This window comes from Sinocyclocheilus grahami, unplaced genomic scaffold (genome assembly GCF_001515645.1).
Source record: "Sinocyclocheilus grahami isolate Dianchi unplaced genomic scaffold, SAMN03320097.WGS_v1.1 scaffold466.1, whole genome shotgun sequence".
Lineage (NCBI taxonomy): Eukaryota > Metazoa > Chordata > Actinopteri > Cypriniformes > Cyprinidae > Sinocyclocheilus > Sinocyclocheilus grahami.
In genome coordinates, this window is record NW_015505645.1 from 1,272,304 (window position 1) to 1,300,148 (window position 27,845).

Below are 27,845 nucleotides of genomic sequence, written 5' to 3' on the forward strand. Positions count from 1 at the left end.
CAATTTAGAAAGTATAGTTTTGTTCAATCTTGAGTATTAAAGTCATGTGAGAGATAGATATCAGGGCAAAATAAAGAAACTGAAAAGAAAAATGGAAGGATTTAAACCTTTTTTATGTGAGGTCCATACAAAAAATAGGGTTGTCCATGTTTCAGAATTTGTTGTGAGTGTGAGATTTCCCGGCCTGAATTTTTTTCCCCCAGTCCACCCCTCGTGGAAATTAATGGCGCAGACATGAGGTTTCATTTACTACACATAGGCCTACTGAAGCTCGCGGTATTTTCAGCCTCTGCCGCCTCAATATATGAGTACATGAACACAAAAACATAATCTCTAGAACTGCTCTGAGTCACTTCATGAGCATTTTACTTATTTTGAGAACTATCATCATATCATATACAAAGAGACACCAATGTTTCAGGAGTTTAGTACACAGAATAGAACACATGCTTATTAGATAACCGTATTTGAGTTGATGTATATGCTTTTATTTATTTTTTAATTAACTTTTTTTTCCCCAAACCATTGTTAGATGCAGTGTTTCCTGTAGTTTTGCAAATATTTCTTATCTATTAACCATTTCTTGTCTTAACTATTTCTTAAGATTTTAAATCTGCATTGAACTTCAGATCAATCTCAAAAGTAAAACGCGGTACTAAAGTTTGATTTTGTGGTGGATGTGTTCAAATTTGATGATCTTAATTCAAGTGATGAAGGACTTTGGAAGTCTGACAGTTGAGCACTACTGTAAGGTTAACCCTGCATGGTGTAAATGTTTGAAAATTATTTGCAAATAAACATTCATTAGAAATTTAGTAAAGTAATCAAAAGAAATCAGTTACATTACTTTAATAAAGTAATTGAACAAGTTACACTACTATTACATTTTAAATAGGGTAACTTGTAATCTATAACCTTACATTTCCAAAGTAACCTTCCCAACATTGCTTATGGATTGCTCCTCACACTACACCAGCAACCTTTCAGATGAACCAGTTTGAAAATTGAACCAATTACCAGCCTTGACATTTCAACCACTAGGCCACACCACCCAAAGACAAAAATTCTAATAACAACCAAAGTTCTGTGAATTTATGAACAGAACTGTGTATTATTTAGGTTTGTCAAATGATTGAACACACACATACATTTACTTGTTGGGTTGGGGTTAGATTTATACTTTCACAACAAAATGCCTACCTCACTGCAATACTGCATTTCCGTAATTAATTTAGTAGTATATAGAATCTTTAAGTAGAATATCTTTATTCTAATTTGCCATAGTATTGTATTAAAGGAATAGTTCATCCAAAAATGAAAACAGTCATCATTTACTTACCTTCAAGTTGTTTCAAACCTGTGTAAATTTCTTTCTTCTGCTGGATACAAATTATATTTTGAAAAATGTGTGTACCCATACAGTTGATTACAATGGCGTTTTAGTGTCATGTTAAAAAAAAAAAAAAATCCGAGATTAAAATCGTAATATTTTGAGAAAAGTCAAAATTACAATAATAAAGTCGTAGCAATAGGAGAAAAAAAGTCAAAATTGCAAGAACAAAGTTGAAATATTCTTCTGCTGGATACAAATTATATTTTGAAAAATGTGTGTACCCATACAGTTGATTACAATGGCGTTTTAGTGTCATGTTAAAAAAAAAAAAAAATCCAAGATTACGAGATTAAAATCGTAATATTTTGAGAAAAAAAGTCAAAATTACAATAATAAAGTCGTAGCAATAGGAGAAAAAAAGTCAAAATTGCAAGAACAAAGTTGAAATATTTTGAGAATAAAGTCAAAATTACTAAAATTTAAATTCGTAGCAATTACAAGATTACGATATTTTGAGAGTATACTGTATATTGTGCATGCAAATGGTCCGGATTGGGAGCACCGGGAGAAATTCCAGTGGCCTGGCAACTGATTTGAATATATGTGGGATTATTAGCAGAAATCATACCATGTGTCATATACTCGCAGGGACAGTATGTTCGAAAATAATATTTCATGTCTTCAAATGCATTCATTATTTGTATTGCGCCAGCCACCCAATAATAGCAATAAGCTTTGCACTTTTGGTACTTTTAATATAAAACAAAGCTTTCAATTTCTGTCAGTTCTCTAGCGAAATACAAACAATATGTGTTACAATAATGTGCTTTTCACACGCTTTAATATTATAACTTTAATCTTGTAATTGCTATGACTTAATTCTTGTAATTTTGACTTTTTCCTCAAAATATTACGACTTTAATCTCTGTAATTTAATGTGGCACTAAAACGCCGTTGTAGTTGATGGCCCCCATTAACTTCCATTCCAGCTTGAGGGTGAATAAATGACAGAATTTTCATTTTTGGGTGATTTATCCCTTTAAATATATTTACCATCATTGTGTTAAAAGTTGATATTGTATAGACCTATGATATGTTCTGCAGTGTGGCTTAACAGACACTGTATTTTGTTCCACCTCTGTCATACAGAGAAATGACAATAAACCAACTTGATTTGACAAGCTGGGTTTATGCCTGCACACACCACCAACGGCACCACAACCTATTTTTCAACCCATTTTTAGGGAAAAAAGCACAGGCAGTCACTTGTGGCAGTGCTGGACGTCAAATAGTTGGAAATCCTGTCAATAGCAGGTCTAGTGATACTCAGCTCTTACCAATGAAAAGTTTGTGTCAGAGCTCTTGTTCACAGACTCCGGTTTGTTCTTGTGTGATGCTGTAGTCTGTCCTAACAGCTTTGCATGAAAGTTCCCTGTCTCCACAATGAAATATGGCAGTCATGTCTAAGAGACTCATTGTCACTGTTAAACCTTGAACTTTGATTTCATTACAGCCTGGGGACTCTTTGGACAGACACGGCCTTCTCTATCTGACATATTCATTTTGCCAGCATATTCATTCGTAAATGAATGCACCATGTTTTATGGTCTCAAAACAGTAAAAAAAAAACTTTGCCAGATTTACGCGTCTTCACAGCCTGTGAAAAGGGTTCATGAAATACATTGTAAAAAATTTTTTTGAAAATGTATTCTAAAATGTCTTGAACAATAATTATTCTTAAGCCTTAATTTGGCAGTTATTATTTTTTTGTTTTGTGCTTTAAACATACTACTGTACATTTAAAAATGAATACTATATAAAGAACAGAATAATAAAAAATAGTAATTTAAAAATATACAGTCGTGGTCAAAAGTTTACATACAATTTGCAGTATCTGCAAAAGGTTAATTACTTTACCAAAATAAGAGCGATCATAAAAAATGCATGTTATTTTTTATTTAGTACTGACCTGAATAAGATATTTCACATAAAAGGCGTTTACATATAGTCCACAAAAGAAAATAATAGTTTAATTTATAAACTTGACCCCGTTCAAAAGTTTACAAACGCTTGATTCTTAATACTGTGTTGTTACCTGGATGATCCACAGCTGTTTTTTTTTGTTTGTTTGTCTTGTATTGTGATAGTTGGCCATGAGTCCTTTGTTTGTCCTGAACAGTTAAACTGCCTGCTGTTCTTCAGAAAAATCCTTCAGGTCCCACAAATTATTTGGTTTTCCTGCATCTTTTGCGTATTTGAGCCCTTTCCGACAATGATTGTGTGAATTTGAGATCCATCTTTTCACACTTACAAAAGGTTCAAACGGTCACTGATGCTCCAGAAGGAAACACAATGTATTAAGAGTCGGGAGGGGGGGGGGTGATCAGGGTAAATTGAACTTATTTTGTCTTCTGGGAAACATGTACTGTAAGTATCTTCTGTAGCTTCTAAAGGGCAGTAATAAATAAGAAAAGGGATAAATGTACACAAAATAAGAAAAATGTACACATCTTCATTCTGTTCAAAAGTTTACACCCCTGGCTCTTAATGCATTGTTTTTTTTCTTTCTGGAGAATCAGTGACCATTTGATCCTTTTGTAATAGTTGCGTATGAGTCCCTCTCAGTTGTCCTCAGTGTGAAAAGATGGTTCTTACACATCTTCATTCTGTTCAAAAGTTTACACCCCTGGCTCTTAATGCATTGTTTTTTTTTCTTGAGAATCAGTGACCATTTGATCCTTTTGTAATAGTTGCGTATGAGTCCCTCTCAGTTGTCCTCAGTGTGAAAAGATGGTTCTCAAAATCATACAGTCATTGTTGGATCATTGTTCAAATATGCAGAAGATGCTGGAAAACCAAAGAACAGCGGGCAACTTAACTGTTCAGGACAAACAAGGGACTCATGAACAACAATCGCAAAACAAAAACAAATAAACAAGTATTAAGGTAACAACACAGTATTAAGAATCAAGCGCATGTAAACTTTTGAACAGGGTCATTTTTATAAATTCAACTATTATTTTCTCTTGTGGACTATATGTAAACGTCTTTTATGTGAAATATCTTATTCAGGTCAGTACTAAATAAAAAAATAACATGCATTTTGTATGATCCCTCTTATTTTGGTAAAATAATCAACATTTTTAACATACACTGCAAAGTGTATGTAAATTTCTGACCACAACTGGACACACCTACACAGACACATATATTCAGTACACACACACACACACACACACTATATACAACAATAATAACTCATGCTCTAATAACTTACAAGATGCTCTGACAACCTGAGAAGCTCAAAAAGAACATGCTTACATTAATGTTGATCTCACATCTGTGACCGGTCCATCCAACCTCACACTGACAGCTGTATGCATCAGTTTTATCCAGGCAACTGCAATGACAAAAGAGATTGTTTATGTGCCCTGACGTGCAAATTCTGCATTCATTATTTATGATTTATGAGAGATGATTTTACATGTCGATGAAGCTGCAACCTCAACCACATTTACCTGCACAGTGATTTCTGACAGAGGCTTTACAGTACAGTACATAAACACACCAGAACAGCAGGACTAATAAAACAACAATCTTGTATAAATGATTTTCATAAGTGAGGGTCTTGTAAATAATATATAGTCAGTTCATATTATAAATGTTAGAAAGTCATGTTGTACATGCCACTGCAACTCTCACACTCCTGCTTTCTTGATAAAGTCACACTGATGGTTAACTGATGTGCAAGTGCAACATTTACTAGGTTGTGATTAAATAGCTAATTTCCCGGTTTAACAGCTAATGTCGGGTGACAACACGTATCTTTTATCCACCCTAAAAACTCATAAGCAGTAAAATGGCATTATAAAATTTAAAGATGCATCTATTTATAAACCAGTGCATGTTTATCTGCATGAACTATGTCCCCTTTCATTTCTAGATTTTACAGGGCTCAACAATAAAGATGGTCCAGGGCCAGAGTGAGAGTTTTGACAAGCCAGCACAGACATTTATTGATCACATACATGTTTTTTTTTTTTGCCTTACAAAACATAAACTGTTGGTTGTGTCTGATGTATTGCATATTATTACATCAATCATCTGAGATTTATTCTATCATTGCGAAGTACAAATCTGAACTACTTCTACCTGAGCAGTAGAACAAAATATTCTTATTGTTGAGTCCTTTTATATTCCTTATTTTTACCATGATAATATGCAGTCTACAACATATAAACACTTCAAAATAACAAAGCTGAGACGTTTCCCAAGTACGGTTCCTGAGGGAAAAATCTGTCCTACCCAAACTGTTACTATTTAAGGCATTAGCACTTTATGTAAAATCTAATTATTACTGTAACTTGGTTAGATGCTCAAAGTGCAAGAAACAGCTGGTAACGTCTAATTATGTTGTGTTTACTGAGTACCAGACTGCCAAACAGCTAATTGAGAGTGAGTTGGCAAGAAGGATTGCGAGGACATTTAGTCTTTTAAAAGACTCACAGGTACCATCTCAAATACACATCGTTACAGCTCAGCAAGGTTAATGTACCTCCCATGAACACAGGGGTTGGATGAGCACTCATCAATGTTTCTCTCACAGTGATAGCCCATGAAACCTCTGGAGCACACACACTGGTAACCATCAAGACCGTCGATGCACCTCCCGTTGTTTCGGCATGGATTAGATTTGCACTCATCAACGTTCAGCTCGCACCATTTACCTTTGGGGAGAACAAAATCAATGCCATATAAATACATTACATTGAGTATTTAGAAATTCTTGGAAATCAAGGTGATGGATTTATTAAATGCCATGTCTGATATCAAGGTGAAAAAATGCATAAAGGTACGTGCATTCAAGGACCTTGGCATTGGTAGCATTGTGTTCCACTAGTCTAACTACAGAAAACATAAAAAATGTGTATAAGCATAAAAAAAGTGTATAAACAAAATTTATTTTTGTATTCTAGCTAAATAAAAACATATTTGAACCGTCTACTTATGTTTCAAACTGTTTCAAACAATGTATGAGCTATTTTCCATGTCTTCTGAAGTCAGTTTTGGATTTATGACCAAGTTGAATGACGTAAAATCCACTACAAAAAGGTTCAGTAACAAACACCCTAATAGGTCATAATTTACCTGGAAAAAAAGCTGTAAATTCAATAAGCTAAAAGAGCCAGTAAAATCTAGAGGCAAGTAAGACTCCGTAGACACCCAGGGACAGGTTGACAAATGACGGAGATAAAAACGAGAGCCAAAGAGCTGCGATACTAAAGAGCAGATAGCCATTATTCTTCCTCCCTGTAACTACACAAACAAATGGAACCATTTCCAAAAGCCCCGAGACATCTAAATAAAGAGCAAAAAGCGATCTTTTAAACATTATGAATCATACACTGATATTACAGGAATGCAAACTTAATTCACGCTTGACTACACAAATAATTCAGTCACTTCAGGCGAAAGTGACGCCATCAGGTCATGCACTGACAATAAATGAAAACTATTTATTTATTTATTTTTTTATTTATTGAAAGATATTTTGACAGATTTATTGAAGTTTTCAATGAAAAATTTATTAATATGGCAATCACAGTCCTCTATATGGGGCAACTGCACGTCATCATTTTTATATACACTATACATCTAAAATGCAATACATCTTAGCAGCATGAAAAACAAAAGTAAGTGTAAATCTGTTCATTATGACAGGATGCTGTTACTAATAGACCAAAGTAGGCTAACTGAAAGGTCTCTGATCCACAATTTCATTTAAGCATATTTGGTGGTGAACATTTTTCATGATTCATCAATATGAAATCTTGATTATTTATTTGATTAAAGTGGTACGAACGAACAGTTATCATGTAGGTTATAGCTTTAGATGCTACATCATCAAATAATATAACAGACAAGACATTGTATCAACTTTCTTTTCATGCAAAGCCGCCGATCTCAATGAAGGAGATGCTTACTAGATCCAAGCAAAATTACAAATAACGTAATTTCACCGAACGAAGCACATAACGTGGTGTGCCTGAGCATCACACCATTTCAATTTAAAAATAATTTTGCTGCAGATCAGCCACAGAGATACGTCGGATGGCAGGCTGCCGCATATTGCCTTTTGTATCTTTGATTCCACCTTCTCGAGAAGTTGCAATGCCGTTACATGTCTTATTAGGGCAAATATTTCCTCTGAGCCCCAGTTGGTTGAACCAATCCAGAATATATCCTCCAGCCTGAGCTCTCAGGGGACACGTCCAATTCCTCAGATGAGCTCAGAGCTGAGAGGAAAGTAATGACTGGTGCAAGGCAGAGTGGGGCCTGATAATAAAAGAGGTTTCTGTGGGAATTAGGGCCTGTGTGTCAGGCTGAGCTCTCCCAGGAGTTTCCATGCCTCTGAGATTTCTTTCTTTCCTCTCAGCAGGATGAGGATAAATTGATGATACAGTACAAAAGACAAACTAAATTAATCTTCAAGCCGGCTGATGGCGATTGAGATTACACTTATTTTTAAAACAGCATTGATAAGTGGGCTAGCAGAGTAATGGCCTTAGTATTCGTAGGTGATTGTACATAAACTGAGGTTCTAGCACACATGCGTTTAGATGCAATAGATACTGACATGTATAATGTCAATGTATTGACGTATCTAAAGTGTAAAATATTGTATGTACAGTATGTACAAAGGTGCAAATGTTTAATCTTTCCCAGTAGGTTGATTCTATTTTATTTATAAAAAAGAAAACAATTAAAGAGTAATGTAATACTTGTTGAGCTTTTATAATACCATTCAAACGTTTAAGGTCTAAATTTTTATTTTTTCCATCGAGATTAAAAATACAGTAAAAACAGGAATATTTTGAAATATTATTACAAATTGAAACAAATTTTTTATTTTAATGCATTTTAAGATATGATTTATTCCTGTAATGGTAAAGTTGAATTTTCAGCATCATTATTCAAGTCTAATGTCAGACTCTGTTTCGTGTTTTGTGTGGGTTTTGCTCCCCATGTGTTTCCATGCCCTTATTTGGTTTTCCTGTTCCTGCTGCCTGATTGTTTCCCATTTGTTTCCAGCTGTGTTTTCCCTCATGTTATTATGTTTCATTAGTTTCAGGTGTTTCTCGTCATGTCTTGTGTATTTAAAGTGTTCCCGGTTCTTAGTTCTTTGTCTGGTATTGTATGTGTCAACCTTCTCAGCTACGTGTGTTTTCCTGGTTCCTTTGAAGTCATTAAAATCTCCTTATTGATGTACTCTTCGTCTCCTCGTTCCTCGCTCCGCGCTCCAACACAATAGCAACGTGACAGAATACCAGACCCAAAACAGTAAGCGGTGCCCCTTCTCCCCATGTTTGTTTTTTGTTTTGAAAGTCTTTTGTTTTCCTGTGTGTTTCTCCCCACGGCATAGAAGTAGATGCTCGTTTTATTGCCCTAGCCCACAGAGATCTCCCCTTCGTGGAGTATGTGTGGGAGTTCAGCAAGATCGCCACAAAAACAGGTCTAATGGATGACGCTACGCTTATCTCTCTGTTCTGGATCGGGGCTAATTGCTATCGCCTCGTGGACCTCCCAGACACCACAGGACTGAGCTGGAGGGAAGGGATCCTCCGGTGACTGGAGAGCGTCCAGCCCCGATCCAGGACCAGCCTGCCGGCCGTTCCTCAGTCAAGCCCGCCGGCTGCTCCGAAGTCAAGGCCGCTGGCCGCGGCATTCCCAAGCCCGCCGGCCGCTCCAGTGTGAAGTCCGCCGACCATGCCTTTCACCCCGAACCTAAGGGGAATCTAAGGAGGAGAAGGCGGTTGGTTCTAGTCCCTAGGCTCGCTCCAGTGTCGGCTCCAGCCCCAGATCTCGAGTTTAGCCCAGAGAGGGCTCCAGACCCCTAGTTTAGCCCAGTGAGGGCTCCATTTCCCGAGTTTAGTCCAGAGAGGGCTCCATTTCCCGAGTTTAGTCCAGAGAGGGCTCCAGTCCCCGAGTTTAGCCCAGTGAGGGCTCCTGTCTCAGAGTGTAGCCCAAGGAGTGCTCCAGTTCCCACGTCCAGCCCAAGGAAGGCTCCAGTCCCCAAGTCAAGCTCAGGGAGGGCCTCAGTTCCCGAGTTAGGCCTACGAGAGGCCCTCTAAAGACAATGTTCTCCCCAATGATTTGGGGGGGGGGAATAGGGGTTGGTCCGTGGAGGCCGGGCCTAGTGCCGAGAACTGTCTGCTCCACCATGGCTTCCTAGTCTGCCTGCTCCGCAATGGCTTCCTAGTCTGCCTGCTCCACCATGGCACACCGAACTGCCTGATCCACCCTGGAGGTATTCCCCATGTCCCAGTCCTGCACCAGCCTCCAGGGCACCCACCACGCGCCTTCTGGGAGGGGGGGGGGGGGAGTAATGTCAGAATCTGTTCTGTGTTTTGTGTGGGTTTTGCTCTCCATGTGTTTCCATGTCCTTATTTGGTTTTCCTGTTCCTGCCTCAGACGAAGAAGTGATGATGTGCGCTACCGGCGCCTATTTTGTACTAGTTGCGACGGTAGTGACGTCATGGCTGTCGCCGGCCAAACAAGTTGGTGTTTTTTCAATGTAGGCTTCAGACACGGGTCACGACGAGGCGTTCCCCATAGCGACCCCTAGAGGACGCAGTGTCTCGTTCCCCTCAGGGAACCATGGTTACATAAGTAACCCGAGACGATTTCATTCATAAGCAAATTTGGCATTTAAAAAAATCTTTATCCTTTTTAATCTTCCATCATTTACTACTAATAAACAACAGCCAGGATATAGGTTTGTTTCTGAGTACTAAACTTACTCACCTGTCAAGTTCATTTCTGTCCAGTTTTCAGAAGATTCGTAAAGATTGTATGTTTATAAAGTGTTTAAATTTTAGATGCGTTCAATATGTTGACATTGTATAATTCAGTGCCTATCCAAACATACAAAAATTAATAAATGTCCACGAATAAGAATGAGATCACCCCGGGGAAAGAGGAAAATAGCGAAAGAAAAAAAGGACTGAGGAGATGAGGAAGTACTTGATTAAAATGCAGAGGATGAGGGGGAAGTGTTTAGTTAACTCGAGGTGAATCTGTGTGTGTGTGTGTGTGTGTGTGTGTGTAGATATTGGTGGGAATGTGGGATCTAATTAAAGTGGTAAATGTGCTGATGAGCTATTTGTGTGTTCTTTCCACTGAGAATCTGTAAGGCTGGGGGAACGCAGCCCATGTAGACACGATAAGCCCTGGTTTCTCTCATTGATTTTGTGTCTGGGGCTCTGGCCGAGGGGGACGTACCTGAGAAGCCACTATGGCAGACACATATGAATCCCCCAGGTTTGTTGATGCACACAGAGTCATGGAGGCAGGGGGAAGCTTCACATTCGTTTATGTCCAGGTTGCAAAGCTTTCCAAAATATCCGGGGACACAGTTACACTGGAAACTGGAAATGCACAAAAATAACATTATTAGCTAAATCTTCCTTTTAAAATCCCTGGCTGTGACACAGATGTCTGCCAAACAAAATGGTGCAATATCTGCATGGAGTGTTTTTAGGAAAACTGACAGACAGGGAAAGGTCTGATTGACAGCAAAAGATCTAAACTGTGTCTGTTAATCATGACTTTGGCTGCTGCTATCATCGGACAAAATGACTGACAAACTGACTCTGTTTCAAACATGCTGTCACCTGTCTAATCGATGAGGACTTGGCCAGTAAGTGATTTTGTGATGGAAGAGATCTCTTGTAGCATATATTCACAATTGAATTTTGTTTCCAGCTGTGATTTTTTTGCTGGCTTGTTTTGTTCACTTTAGTGTTATTTTTTATATTTTCTCTTAATTCTGTACAGTATGTTCTGCTGGGCTTAGTACATTATGTCTATGATCTTTTGAAATAAAAGTGTTTAATGCACTATTAAAAAAATATGATATAACTTTAAGATCTCCATTTACTGAACCCTGCTGGAACTTTTTTAGCAACAATGGCTGGAATTTACTTCTGTAAATAATGACATATACATTATATATAAACACCACCATATTTTTTAACGATTCATTTACATTTACATTTATTCATTTTGCGGACGTTTTTATCCAAAGTGACTTACAATTGAGGAATACAACAAGCGATTCTTCACAGGAAGTGCTTGTAATACAAAGTTTCAGACCTTGTTCAGATTAGTACAAGTACTAGACAGGGGGGGGGGGTTTAAAGATGCAGTCGAAGTTTGACAAAAGAGATGAGTTTTCAGTTGTCGTCATTCAGCATTCTGGATGGGGGTGGGAAGATCATTCCACTAGCCATGAACGGTGAATGAAAACATTCTGGAAAGTGATTTTGTGTCTCTCTGTGATGGTATCACGAGGCATCGCTCACTTGTAGATCTCAAGCTTCTGGAGGGGATGTAGATTCGTAAGAGTGAGTAGAACGAGGGTGCTGAGCCTGTGACTGTTCTACACCGCGAAACCCTGGTTTATATAAACATGAGCTAGATGGATATCTTTGGCCATTATAGCATAATTGTTTTCATTCTATGCAATGATATCAACGTTTTTTAGACATCATGACAGGTTAAATCCAGGTCAGGTTATGATACAGAGCCAGAAAGAATGTGAAAAATGGTAATGAAAAACAATTAGCATTTTTGGTGAAATAAAACAGAGGGGAAAAAAAGACACACAAAAATTAATGTCAATATCCAATTAAAAATATTGCTGTAGAGCAATATAACTGTATTTCACATGTTTAAGAACCCTTGGGTACAAATTTGGCATAAGACATTTACTTCAATATAGTAATGTATATGTTACTTGCAAAAAATATTCTGTAAGAATACATGATTATTTTAAACATTTATCAATGAAAAAACATTTTTTTTTTGCAACCAGATTGTGTAGTTACGACATCTACCAGCAGGGGCATTCTGGACCATGCAAACTAGCCAAACCTTGACCTCCTTGGCCCTGAACAGCATCCTGCATGCTGTAGCCTACAAAGGATCTCAAAGCAAACATCTGTAAACTACTATTGTCAGTAAACTACATACAGACACACCGGCTTCTGACAGGACAAGGTAAAAGAGCTCCGCTGAGAACGATCTCCTCTAAAGCAAGCCCTGCCATGTCAAAAGTGCACTTGTGTGGAAGAGAGTAAGTTGTGAGCAAACGGAAACACCTGAAGAGAAATCCCTCAGATGGAAGCAATTCCACAGGAACGCTGGGAGCAGATGATCACAGGGGAGTCCGTACATGATAGGAGACAAAGTGGAGACAAATCATTTAGCACTCAAATTGGCCTCGGGACTCCTCTGCCCATATGTCGAACTGAACCAAGAGCGGCCCTGAAGCACCCATTAAAGCACAACGAGGAGAAGATCTAGTAGAGGAAAGCCAAAATAGAGGCATGATGCGAACCTGCTGAACTATTCTCACTTGTGTTTAGACCAGCAGCTTACAGTATATATGTCAAGGATGAAAAAGGACCTTCATTATAAGTCGAAGCACTTTAGACAATAATACCAGCATCTCTCAAACGTGTCTCATTTCTAGACCGTCTAGTGAAAACAAAAAGTTCAGACAGGATACTTGGGCTCCTATATCATAATCAATTTAAGGGGGTTGTGGTACAGTGTGGAAAAAGTGTTGTCATGGTACTTACCCGTTCACAAGGTCTTGGCAGACACCTCCGTTCTGGCAGGGGTTGGATGCACACTCATTGATGTCTTCCTCACAGTGTTGGCCCGAGAAACCGGGCTTGCAGAAACAGCTTTGCAGAGATGACGAAAGGAGGATTGGTTAACAGTTGTGAGAGAAAAAAAATCACTTGTTTATCTGGAGTTACGTGACCAAAATGTGATTTTATATTGCAAGACCAACAAGACATGATAATAATAAACTATTTAAATGGCTGTTAATATGATAATGATAATAAAAACTTAAAATTCAACCATATATTCAGTTTATTTCAATAAAGGAACCTTTTGTTATTTCCAGTTTGAAAAGTTTGCTATTTTAGCCAATATATTAAGACATAGACTACTGTTTAGAGTAAATAAGGGTAAGTTTGGGGTCTGTAATTAAATGTTTTTGAAATAAGTGCTTATGCTTCTCAAGGCTGAACTTATCAGTCTAGAGTAAAAATGGCAATATTGTGAAAAATGATTGCAATTTTTTAATTAAAATATTAAAATAACAGTTTTCTATTTTAATATAATTTCAAAATGTTATTTTTTTCTTGTGATGGTAAAGCTGAATTTTAAGAAGCCATTACTCCAGTCTTCGGTGTCATATGGTCATTCTGAAATCATTATATTATTTGGTGCTCAAGACACATTTGTTATTATCATAAGCACTAAATACAGTTAATAAAACAGTTAATATTTTTGTGGAAACTGATCATACTTTTCAGGATTCTTTGATGAATAGAAAGTTAAAATGAACAGCATTTATTTGAAATGGAAATCTTCTGTAACATTATAAATGTTTTTATTGTCACATTTGATCAATTTAAGGCACGCTTGCTCAATAAAAATAGTAATTTCTTATTATTAATCCATGACCCCAAACCTTTGATCAGAAGTGTATATGACAGGTGCCTAAGAATGTACTGCATATTAAGACCGACCCAACAAAATGTGAAGATATCACAGAGGAAACTACTGACTGTTTTTCCATAAATAAATGAATAAATATAAACATAAAAAAAAAAAAAAATGGTTGTCATCTCTATTGTGTTACAACACCTGAGTTTCCAAAAAACTACAAGGGGAAAAATTAATGTGGCAAACAAGCTAAAAATGGACCTTTCTGATAAATATACACAGTATTATGTCTGGAAAATAGAAAACCTCAACTGTGCTAAAGTAAATGGGCTGCTTTAGGTAGAATAACAACTGAGCTGAAAAAACAGAAGTCAAGTCAGAATTTGACCTCAATCCAAATAAATGTGGAGCCAGGACCTGAAATGGGAAATTATTATTCCTTACATATTTTTTTAAAGAATTTAAATTTAAATAACCTGGTTTTATTTGGTATTACTGTATGTATTTTTATGAATAAATTAAATATTTATACATATTTTGTAATAAATAATAACATTATTATCGATAATAATTAAAATGATAAAATATTTATTTATTTATTAGCAAGATCATATTTTATGAGCAATTCTTGCAGAGATATATTTCAGGACAAATATTTCAACAGTTGCTAGTCACTGTATGTTGATATTGTCTTGTGAGGTCTTAAAGGGATAGTTCACCCAACAATCACCATTCTGTCACTATGCTGTTTAGACTGTTTGCACATTCTGTTGGATTTTTATGGTGTTGTTTGTTCTTTTTAGAACTAGACAGATGTGATAATTGTGAACTATCATTTAATGGAGGAAAAAAAAGCTACATAAGGGCTTCTTTTGTGTTCCAAGCAATAAATAACTCCATACAGGTTTAAAACTGCATTGGAGGTGACTAATTAATGGCATGATTTTCATTTTTGCGTGAGCTGTCCCTTTAACACAAAATAGTGCCAGAGGGCTACATATCTGCTGAAAGACAAACAAACATAACAGAGAACTAAAATTAGAAATAAAAAGCAAGAAGACCTGTAACTGTTGACCCCATCCACACAATGGCCTTGGTTCTGACAAGGTCTTGAGACACAGTCATCGCTATCAATTTCACAGCGAGTTCCCTCAAACCCTGCAAGACAGATGAGACGGTCATGGATCAGTAAGTCTCACTGCTCCTTGAAAGTGTTAGGATCAATGATAACAAAGGCCCTTGGTGAATGCCATCTTAATGGAACTGTGCACCTCCCTATAGTTCATCTCATCTGCCAGACCTCGTGCTCCTAGCGTCTCCTCCGAGGACTATAGCGGCTCTAATAATACCTCAGTGCCTCCACAGATTAGGCTGAGGGCTCATGGTGGAAGCGTGGAGAGGATCTCGTTAGGATGGGGGAGACGGAGGAGGTGAAGTTCAGGGGACTCTTTGCTCGTGTTCATTACGAGGATGAAGGGGAGGAGGGGGTGTAATCAGTTCAGGGCTCTTGTTGGGGAAAAGGTCCTGGGAGACGTGAATATTCAGCTTTTTGTAGGAGCGCTGCCGCAGTAAGCTCATCCTCTGCTCAGCAAGACGCTTTGTCCCTGAAAAAATGCTTTAGAGTCAACATAAAATCAAAATGTACCTTTTTACTTTAATATTCGCTCCTATTGTGAATGAAAAAAAGTATTTGTACTGTAACCTTAAATTGACATTTTATAACTTGTTTCTTCCTCTGATACAACTTTCCTTTTCAGGTTATGTCACTTACAGTAGACCACACAGGCTATTGAATGATGTTACTTTCATAAGTTTGGGGTCAGAAATATTTGTTTATTTATTTTAAATAACTGTTTTCTATTAAAAGTTTAAGATTAAAGCAATCCTTTAGAAATCATTTTAATATGGTGATTTGTAGCTCAAGAAGCATTTCTTATTATCAGTTTTGAAAACAGTTGAGCTGCTTAATATTGTCATGGAATGTGCAATAAATGTTTTTTTTCCAGGATTCTTTGACTAGAATAGAATAGAAAATTCAAAAGTACAATTTATTTGAAATAGAAATCTTACAACATTATAAACATCTTTACTGTCACTTTTGATCAGTTTAAAGTATCTTTTCTGAATAAAACTTAATTTCTTGTAAAAAATCTACTAACTTCTAAACTTTTAACACACACAATATATATATATATATATATATATATATATATATATATATATATATATATATATATAATACTATCGCTATTGTTTTGGTAATTCTGGCACAGGATTTTTTTTTCATGCAAAATTTTCTATTTCACTTGGATTTAAATTTAATTACTATACTGAGCGAGTTGCAAATTCTAAATGGCAAACAATGCCCTTATGATAAAATGACTCTTTTAAAAATATTTTTTATGCATATATAATTACTGCATTTAATTTAATCTTTCACAGACCTTTCAGAATTCTTGTGAGCTTATTGTCTAATTGGTTTAGTGTTGAGAGCAGATGTTGCACAACAGTGGAAAGACAAAAATGAAACCTCTAGCATTGCTCATGTTTTTAGAAACGCAATAAATTTGATTTCATTCTAAGCCACCACTGAATATATTTACAGTTTAAGTAAGCACACTTTATATTCTAACACATGCAGCAGAACATCTACTGTACCTTATCTTCTCCGAAGCATTTCAAAGCACAGACTACTTTCACACATTAGAGATGACTCACAGCAACAATAGAAAGCCAAATTAGTATATGGTCTATATGCATGCCATGAATTATTGCCTAAGGTGTTAAAGCGTCTAGAGAAGAATTTGTTAAGGTCAGATTATCATTACTGTGACCAAACTGCTGCTTTGTAGGAGCACGGAGCGAGGAGACGTAGGAGAATTTTACTAATTTTAATAATCAAGAAGAAACAAATAAACACACTTAGCAAGGTTGACATTAACAATTCCAGACGAGGGAGAACAGAACGGGCTTGAACTCAAATAGGTCAGATAACGAGGGGCAGACAGGTGATGAGGATAACTAATAACAAGGAACAGGTGATTACCAATAATGGGGAAAGGAACTGGAAGGACCAAATAAGGACAAACATGAACACACACACACACGTGACAGATATCCCGGAAGTAACCCCAGAATAACAGCACCATCGGGGCAGGCGCCCTGGAGGCTGGTGCAGGACAGGAATAGGGCGGAGACCAGGAGAGCCTCCAGCGTGGATCTGGGAGTTCAGGGGGCCATGGCGGAGCAGACTGTTCGGGAAGCCACGGGCGGATCAGGGAGTTCAGGTTGCCATGGCGGATCAGGAGACTCAGGGGGCCATGGCGGAGTAGACAGTTTGGGAAGCCATGGCGGAGCAGGCAGCTCAGGAGGCCATGGCGGAGCCTCCGTGGCTTTAGCTGGCTTGGCCACAGGTATATGGCCCCCGCCCCCCAAAAAAATTTTTGGGGGGCGCTCTGGAGGAGAGGACACTTTGGGGCGCTCTGCAAGGTGCTTTCGAGGAGCCGGCTCTGGAGGGCGCTCTGGAGGGCGCTCTGGAGGACGCTTTCGAGGAGCCGGCTCTGGAGGGTGCTTACGAGGAGCAGACCCTGGAGGGCGCTCTGGAGGTGCAAGGCTGGTTAATTCGGGGGAATCAGGAGACGAAGGATGGCTGGATGGGACCAGCGGAGATGAAGGAGAACTTTCCGGGGATGATTCCAGGGAGAGGAAAGGAGCCGAGAACTCCGGAGGCAGCGCCATGTCCAGAAGCACAAAGTCAGCGGCGGCCGGCGGACTTGATGGAGAGCTGGTTCTGGATCAGGGCCGGACACTCTCCAGACACCGGAGGATCCCTTCCCTCCAGCTTAGTCTAGTGGTGTTTGAGAGGTCCACGGGGCAATGGTAATTAGATGGTAATCTAATAAATAGATCCAGAACAAAGAGTTGAGCGTCGCATCATCCAGCGCCGTATACATGGCGAGACCGCAGAACTCCCGTGCATAATCCTCAAACGGGAGATCTCTGCAGGCTAGGGCCGAAAATCATGCAGCGGTTTCCATTGCCACCAGGGAAAACAGAGAAACAAAAAACTTTTCAAAAACGGAAAAGAAACACGGGGAGGAAAGGCGCCGCTCACTTTATGTCGGTCTGGAATTCTGTCACAGAACTGCTGCTGTGTAGGAGCACGGAGCAAAGGAGCGAGGAGACGTAGGATAATTTTACAAATTTTAATAATCAAAAGGAAACAGAAAAACACACGTAGCAAGGTTGACATGAACAATTCCAGACGAGGGACAACAGAACGGGCTCGAACTCAAATAGGGCAGATAACGAGGGGCAGACATGTGATGAGGATAACTAATAACAAGGAACAGGTGATTACTAATAATGGGAAAAGGAACTGGAAGGACCAAATAAGGACAAACAGGAACTAAACAGGAACACACAAACGTGACAATTACCCAGTGATATTTTTTTTTTGCTAAAAATGTGAAGAAAGGAGAGTTTCAGGGCACAAAACCTTCTGTAAACTCATCAATATAGGATTTATGACTGGAAGTGTACTAGTTTTTCCAATTTCATTTCAGATATCATCCTTCCATTAGATTCTATCAAACACAATTGAGAATTGGGTCTCTGCCACTATGGATGCACAGTACAATATCTGCTGGATTATATACAGCTGGCACCGGCCCATGATGAACTGTCAATCACAATGTCTCTGGGGACAATTTGGAGTGTCAACATTAATGCATCTGCAGCAAGAACACACAGTGAGACTGGAGTTTCTTCACTGTTAAAACATAGAGCAAGATACCTGTGGCTTGCACAAATGTTCCATCATTCTTTCCCAGCATCCTCTGTGCACCCCACAAAGCCGTGCAGGTAATCCCTGGGACAACTCATCCTTCCAAAGTAAATATGAGACTAGTTTGAAATTTAGCCATGTCAACACAGCCATCTTGGCTTGTCTTGGTGTTTGAAGTTCACTGTTAGTCTTGAGACACTGAGAAACAAGTAAGTCTGAAAACAAATAAAATCTGCATTACACGAACATACAATAAAAATCTAATCAAATATATGTCCAGTTGGTCCCACATTGTCATATCTATATTTGGATTTAACTAACATTAGTTTTTTTTAATATATGAAATTTATTTCAGTCATGACAACTCTCAGAAGGATTGGCATGCTAATGTACATGACAATGTTAATGAATTTGGTCTTGGCAGAATAGATCTGCTACGCTGCTGCTGCTGCTGTGGTGGCAGAGCAAGTACCGAGACTTACTACTGCCAATACATCCACAACATGCTGCTGTGAGCATGTAAGAAATATTGCTGCTGCAAATATAACATACATGAAATAACCCCATGTAGCATACATGAATCACCTCGTAGCAGATCTATACAGGTGGAGCTGGGGAAGGTGGAGGGTTTCTGAAGCAAGCTGCAACTGCTACAGCAAGCAATAGTCATTTATTCGAATGTTGAGCAGCAAGCTCATTGGCTACCGATACAGGAGAGTACCTATCAGCTGTGCCATGTGATAATGATGTCATTAGGTCAGATGGAGTTAGACCTATTTTAGAGTTTCATGCCAGAACTCTGTAATTAGTTATAAATAAATAAAATTGAACATGGCCAAGAATTGTTGGTCGATGTGAGTTGTACTATGCACAAACAAGCACATTCTTTAAATTTTAAACCAGAGTCATTAACTAGTTTGATGAATTTATCAAGGTGAACAACAGTCATTCCTATTATTAACAATCTTTATAAATAACTAAGATTTATGGAAGCAGTCTTAAAGTAACAGCATACAGGTAATTAGCCTTGGCCCATGATCATCAATCTGAAAGACATGAGCAAAAAGGCCAAAGCTAAATATTTATAATAACCGGTGAACGTACACGAAGCAGAATGCACAAAGTGAGAGATTCCAGCTCAAAGGCTAATTGTGATGAAAGACACACACACACACAATTTATTTATCTAAATATAATTAAAGGATAAATGTGTTTGACTTAAAGAAACTCTACTTAACCGTCTGCATTGTTCACAGGTCTGAAGTACGTAGGCTCTTCCTGGCCTGGGAAAGCGTTGACAAGTTAGACAGTTCTTAGGTGCCATTATATTTTTTCCTTAGCCTATTATTTCAAACTATTATTAATTGCGCATTCAAGACTGGACTAATTCAGTAGCTCTGTTCTAAAACCTAGCAAGCTTCCTCACTTCTACAGCAGCATACTAACTGAAATAGAACCTCATAAGTGACAGATTTGGAACATTTTTCAACTCAAAATACTCTAAAGACTCAACTCACAATTGATTTTAATATACTGTAGGGATGCACAATATTATCTGAACATTATCAGAATCAGCTGATAAAGGCTTAAAATGTAAAACTCTGCCCGATATGAAATACTGCCGATATGTCTTGCCGATAAGACAAATAACTCACATGGGGTCAAAGAGTAGTTTTTGCTCAAAACGAACCAAAATTAGAAATAATTTATAATCTCTGCAGAGTAGAGACTTGGTGATTGGCGAAAAAAATCCAACATCATACATCCCTAATGCACTGTTAGAAAAAAAGAGCAAAAACAGCTTATCTCTGGGGCAGCACCCTTAAAGGGACAACTTTGTACTTTATCTATCCCTAAAAGGTGTATATTAGTACCTTAGGGTCCATTGACACAGAACAAATTTTTGCTTTGAGAAACGCGAGACACAGGCAGTGGGAAAAAAAACACAAGGCCTCGAGAAGCATTTTTAACTTAAAAAATAGAGTGGATGAGACACTGAAAAAACAGCCATATATATAGCAGGATAAAGCTCTGCAGGAAGAAATCTATTAGGTAAATTCCCTTCCAATTCTTACAGATATCCACCTTCCCACCATCCAGATTCTTTAGGAACCCCAGCTTTCAGCTATTCTAATGTTTATTAAGCGTAAAGCTATCGTTTCACACAGTTTTAATGTAATGCACCAGTGAAAGGCAGACTGTGCCATGGCTGCATCAAGGTCAATAAGATGAGACCATCCTGAATGACTTCAGTGCTTGTACTGATAGAGTCATTTCTGTACTGAATGTCATTGTTTGGTATACAGACTGTCTGTTACTCACATTTCCCATGTGATGAACAATCCACAGTCTCTTTGTGTGTCTGAGGTTGTTCAGGACAACTGATCAATTCATTGCTGCCATCTAATTACGAAGAATGAAGTCATAACTTCTATTTCATTCTTCACAGAATTTCACTTCGCCACATTCATGTTGATAACAGGGACCACTTCCTATTGAAATTACCTGGTCACACAAAGAGAAAAATAACAAAAGGATGAACTTGCAACCACACATGTACAGCCGCACATACTTTTTGCAATGCATTGCAATATAGGCACAGAGATACAATCATGCAGTAGAAAAGATAAGGCCAACTGCAGAGGGAAGCCGTTTACTGACTGGGTAGAATGGGATACAATCTCAATCGAAAGCAGACAGGAGTGCAAAACTCTGTGCAGGGAGGGATGAAATGAAAAGAGGGAACGAAAAAGGGAAGCAAAAAAACACACCAGAAAATGAAAAGCTTTTGTTCTGAACGTGGGGGTTGCCCAAAAGCTGAACCACCAACTGCAAATTGAATTGATGCACAGAGAAGGAACGATTACCATGCTGTATATAGTGTACAGGGTATGCAGGGCTTGATCATGGTCTTTGGAGGCCCACTTAATCAAGAAACAAAATGTGAAAGAAAGGCAACTTTACAGTTTTAAATGCCGTGGGTGAACAGAAACAGTAGCAGCCAAAAGCCTTAAAAAAATAAAACCAAATAATCTTACATTTCTAAAGGAAATAAAATTAAATAAAAAAAAAGTATAAAAAAAGTATATAAAAAAATACAAATAAAACAAACATAGCAAGATCCAAGAAAGTAAACATTGATCACAAAAAAGAAGACTAATCTTCAGTAAGCAAATTGTACATTTTATCAAATATAATTATATTAAATTAAATTAAAAAAAAAAATATATATATAAAAATTTCCCTAAATTGTAATCTTAAATTTCCAAATAAAAGAAAAAAGAAAATAAAATTCAGGAAAGAAAATACCAATTCACAAAAAGACGACTAATCAGAATTCAGTATACAAATGTTAAGCTTTATCAATGGAAGCAAATAGGATTTTTTGAGTCTGTAATCTTAAAAAATAAAATAAGATAAAATAAAATAAAGACAATATGAAAGAAAATATCAAATCACAAAAAGAAAATTAATCGGAATTCAGTATACACAAATGATACATTTTATTAATGTAACTAAATAATGTAAGTTAAATCTGTAATCTTAAATTAAAAAAAATAATAAATAACTCGGGCAGAATAAACTGCAAACTAGACCAGATTTGGTTATAGTTGAGAAATATTAAGTTGACCTTTCTTTGGTTCCAAATGGACCCGAAATGCAAAACAGTGTACAGATTTTAAATGCATTATGAGGGTTAATGTTGATAAATGAACAAGGGCGTAAATTTCATCTAACAGTAGGGGGGACAATAAACATACAATTTCATAAAAGGCACCCTTGGTAAATATGAGCAAAGGTGGCTGTGAAAATAAATCTGCATCGTTTATCCTTTTGATCTTTCATTCAAAAAATTCACAAAATTCCAACCTATCATTGATGTAAAACAATGAAAAGTGGGGGGAAATCTTATTATGAAATAAATGTTTTTCTCTAGTTCACATTAGCCACAATTATTGCAACGTCCTTTCCCCAAGATAACATCTCTGAGTTTTCTCCTATAATGCCTGATGAGTTTGGAGAACACCTGAAAGAGATCAGAGAACATTCCTTCATACAGAATCACTCCAGACCCTTCAGATTCGCAGATCCATGTTGGTGCTGCGTCTCTTCAGTTTGCCAAACTCATAGATTTTAGATTTTTTTATCTGTTGGTATTTGATAGGATCCATGATGCCAACATCTGAACAAGATTTCCAGGACCTCCGGCAGAAAATTAGGCCCACAACATTAAAGATCCAGCAGTATATTTAACTGTGGGCATGGGGTACTTTTTTATCCCTGTTTGCACCAAACCCATCTTGTGGGTTTGCTGCCAAAAAGCTATTTTTTTAGTTTCATCTGACCATAGAAGCCAGTCCCAATCGAAATTCCAATCATGTCTGACAACTGAATATGCTGGAGTTTGTTTTTGGATGAGTGAAGAGGATTTTTCTTGAAACCCTCCTGAACAACATGTGGTGATGTAGGGGCTGTTTGATTTTTTTTAGGCTTTCTGACCCCAAGACACAACTAATCTCTGCGATTCTCCATCTGTGATCTCTGGAGAGTCTTTGGTCACTCAAACTCTCCTCCTCACCGTGCATTAGGACGATATAGGCACACATCTTCTACCAGGCAGATTTGTAATATCTTTAGTTGATTGGAAATTCTTAATTATTGCCCTGATGGTGGAAATGGGGATTTTAAATGCTTTAGCTATTTTCTTACAGCCACTTTCTATTTTGTGAAGCTCAACAATCTTGTTCAACACATCAGAACTATATTCTATATTCTATTTTACTCTTTGTGATGGATGATTAAGGGAATTTGGCTTTTGTGTCCTTCTATTTAGAACCTGTAGAACAGGAAGTCATGGTTGGAGAATTTCATGCTCCTAGTCACCCTGGTGTGCTAAAAAAAAAGGTATATGGAATATACTTTAGAGATATTTTACTCATAAGAATTTCTAGGGGTGCCAATAATTGTGGCCAACATGCATTGGAGAAAAACATTTATTTCATAATGTGAGTTTCCCCAAAATTTCAATTGTTTTACTTTATGATAGGTTATAATTTTGTGAATTTTTTGAATGAAAGATCAAATGGATAAATGATGCAGATTTATTTTCACAGCCACCTTTGCTCATATCTACCAAGGGTGCCAATATTAGTGGTTGGCACTGTATCTATCATTACAATTACAATTTTGCCTGTATTATTTGTGTCCCCTTCAAAAATTGCTCTATCATCATTTTCACTTCAAGAATCACTTCATCCGATGTTTAAAGTGAATAAAACAGCCTCGACAGCCTACTTACACCCCCCCCCCCCCCCCCAACAATTTACGCCCCTGTAAATGCATGTCTTGTGAGTCTAGGTGTCTCCAAACTTTTGATTGGTACTGTGTATGTCAGCAGGGGTTATGGGAGCCTTTGAAATTACAAGGAATGGGAATCAAAACATACTGAAGCAAAACTTATGTGTCTCTTCTCATGTCCCTCATCATCACAACATCACTCATGCAGCTGCTCTGACTGCTTAGTAACTTGCTGCAATCTCTTTCTCATCATTCATGGCCGCCTGCCCTCAGGTGAGGGGTGTTACTGCCGGCCGATCCAATTCTTGCTGTACAACTATTTAAAAGCAAGCTGCTGTGTAAACACAAAAGGTTTGTGCCTGCTCAGCTGAACAAGAGGCAGGGTGAGATCTTGTGGCTCAGTGCCTGTATATCTCAATAAATGTTGCATGAAAGCATAATTTGCATGGAGAGATATGTGCTGTTTCCTGTCGTCTCCTATCTCCCTGCCTCAGCTGGGGCCTTGGTTCATTACTGTGTCACATACTCATGTCAACCAGCAAGACTAGTTCAAGAGTAATGATATTAAGCTGTAAATACGAATAGATCAAAGCAAGGACACAGTGTTGAATTTACCAACAGGTCATAAGAATAACACTGCTCTATGAATGCTGGGGGAGATTCACTGAGGTGCAAGATTAACGTTGTGCTATAAACCTTCAGACTCTGCCATGTTAAATTACACAAATGTCTAATTTACAGGAAGGTTTACGTGAAAATGAAATGAAAATTTACTCTTGACGTTCCAAACCTGTATTCTTTTTTTTGTTTTGTTTTTGGCGTCACGAAAAAAGAGACATTTTGTTATTACAATTTATTATTATTATTATTATTATGAAAAAAAAATTCCAAATATAATATAAACTATGACAATTTTTTGATTAACAAGTCTGCTAAAGATAGACGACTACAAAAAAGGGCAAAGTACAGCAACTTTGGGGTATAAGTCATTTTTATGGGAATGCTGGCTGGGTTTCAATCCATGGGTTGTGCAATAATACACAGTGTATACCCATGTACTAAGATATGAAGTGTGGGCTGAAAACGGCTGTGAATCAGAGAGTGTGTAGAATGAGAGAGAGAGAGAAAGAAATAAAGAGAAAAGGAGGTGGCATGTTAGCCTACGCACATCTCTAGCTCAGTAATGTATGTAGCAGTGGATGCTAATTTCCTATTTCTCTCCCTAGAACAGAAATCCACGGATTGCCAAAGCACTCTATTTTTATCCCTCCCCAACATTATTTTAATTTCCTGCTTGATACCGTTACAACACCGTCACACAAAAAAACTCATATTCACTGACTGGCCTCTGGCCTCGCTTATCCCACTAAATTCATTCGTTCACGATGCCCTTAGCGAAAGAATGGATGCCAGGCCGGTTTGATCACGCAGGTGCCATCGAAGTGGGTCAGATGTATAACAAGGAAAAAAGCATTTGGCCATATCATAGTTCAAAACAACCAGATGCATTCTAGACAGGGGTGTGCGCACGTTCATCTCATTTAAGAGTCATGCTGTAACATGGGCTTTTCTCTCAACGGACTGTTAAAAGTGATGAGTCAGACTTTTTCAACTTATAATTTCATACAGCAGAAGGGTAAATGACTTTATGGTAGTCGCTAGGGATGTGCATTTTGTTAAGTCTGACAGATACATTTAGTAGAATGCTCAGGGTAGCTTGATGGGAATAGGCGGAGTATCACTTTTGTGCTGTATACAGCCAGCATTTAGCTGATTCATACGGTTTCAACAAATACTAATAAATGATAGCAGTTCAAACATTCAAATTAAAAAAATAAATCTTTTAAAAATCACAATGTATCAAAAACTATACCAATTCTGTTCAATTCCATTAGCATAGGTATTACTGAACACAAAAACATGTTCGGTGTATTGAACACAAACTCCAGTCCATGTAGAGCTGCTCTCTCAACTCTAACCAATATAACGGCAAGACAATGTCCAATAAGCCATCATAGTGAATTAAAACTGAAATGTTAGCCGCTGAAAAAAAAGGCTTAGCAAACAGGTAAAAAAAAAAAGTTTCATAGAAAGGGAAAAAACACCAAAAAAACATTATACATTGAGCTGGGCAAAAATAAATAAATAAATAAAAAACAGCCAAAAGATTGGAATAATAATAATAATTATTATTTTTGAAAAGTCTCATGCTCACCATGGCTGCATCATAAACTAGTTTTTATGTAATTTTTGTCATTATAACATTTTATATAAAAATATGAGTTGTATATAGAATTATCACATTACTATGGGGCCTTAATATGAACCCATAAAATCACCATAAGGCAGAACAGTACTGTAACTTTTTTTTTTTTTTACTTTTACAATATCTCTTAATTGTGATTATTATTATTAGGGCCCATGCATCATCATTAAAAAAAATCTACAGTTGTATCTAGGTTGTGATGTGAAATACTGACTACATACTGCATCTGTTGGTTTGCCCAGGACTTTAATTATCCTCAAGTAGTGAAGCTCTTTTAATAGTTACTGTACAGGTACAACCAGATACAATGAAAGCCGATTTGAAGTACTGCCATTGTAACTAATTATAGTGCCAAAAACATTGCTGCCATTGTTGTCACTTCCAAATACTCATCCCTAGTAACCATACAGTGAGACAGACCTCTGCATTATACAGTTGCACAGCGCTGTGGTATTCACTACTGTTGAATGAGTAATAGCTTCTGAATTGCTATGGAGACGCATTTGATTCCCTGTGAAACTGTGGCGTGATCAACGGAATACAAATGTGCAAAATTTCAAGTTAGAGCAATCTGTGCCTGAAACGCAGCAGACATGTATTATGAGTAAGTGATCTGGTCTCACCGAGCATAATAATATCAGGAGGTTTCAAATGACAGATGAGCGTGTATGTGTGTGCGCAATATAGAGTACGCTTCACTGTGATTAAAGAGATTGTGCAGAAACCTCTTTTGCACCCCCTGTTCTGTGCATTCATCAGACAGGGCTCTTCTTCCTTTGATGGAAACCTGCAGCCAAAATTTAATGAAACACTTGGAACTTGTTCTTTAGCAGTAGTGATAGGGTCTGTTCTGTCTCTGCAGACAAAGTCAAAAATAGGAAAGCAAAGAAAATGGGTAAATCATTGGAAGGGTAAGACATCGTTTAACAAGGAAGAAAGTACGATTCAAGCGGTTACAATGGCTTCAAATCACTGTGTGATCCTTAATAATTCTCTCCCATGCTGAAGACATCAATGGACAAATATTGCAGGGGAGAGCTGGCAGAACAAAACTAGAAAGTCATGCATATCCACAGAGCCACAGTTTCCTCTCATGAGCCACTCTTTCCTTCTGTGAGTACAGAAATGTGGAGTATTTCAGCAGATTTAAAGGTTAGTTGAATATAACGCTTGACAATTCAAGGGAGATATTAGATATGCATTTCAGATTATTGTAAATGAGCAAGAATATAAACATGACTGTCTATTAACTCTAATTTATCTGCATTCAAATGTTTTACTTAAAACACATTAAACAGCGTCATATACAAAACAACAAATTTTCCTTGAAGATGATAAACTATGAACATACTATATTCAGATCTCACAAGTTTGCTCGACAATTCAAAAAGACCATCTATTGAAATCAAGCTGCAAAAGTGGCTCAAGGCTAATTAAAAAAATCTCTATGGTTGCGATCTCACATGCAGCAGTGCACATTTACATATTCGTCACACCTACGGGTTGCTCAGTAAGGGTAAAACAACAAGCTGTTCCTGTACAGAAACTATCGCTTTACAGTATTCTTTTAAAGGATCTCAACATCACAAGCAAGTGGCTGAAATTTAGTTTTACAAATGTCTCTAATCACTTTA

The 27,845-nt window shown here is 37.6% G+C and overlaps 1 protein-coding gene across 1 annotated transcript in view; it reads right to left on the reverse strand.

Moving 5' to 3' along the window:
• The window catches only part of eys (eyes shut homolog), a 250,507-nt gene that overhangs the window by 110,588 nt on the left and 112,074 nt on the right, over positions 1-27,845 (reverse strand). The window contains exons 22-26 of the mRNA XM_016235318.1: positions 14,923-15,019; positions 12,979-13,086; positions 10,616-10,761; positions 5,889-6,060; positions 4,655-4,733 (exon numbers count right to left, since the gene is read on the reverse strand). Coding sequence (XP_016090804.1) covers positions 4,655-4,733; positions 5,889-6,060; positions 10,616-10,761; positions 12,979-13,086; positions 14,923-15,019 — 602 coding nt within the window. The remainder of the gene's footprint in view (positions 1-4,654; positions 4,734-5,888; positions 6,061-10,615; positions 10,762-12,978; positions 13,087-14,922; positions 15,020-27,845) is intronic.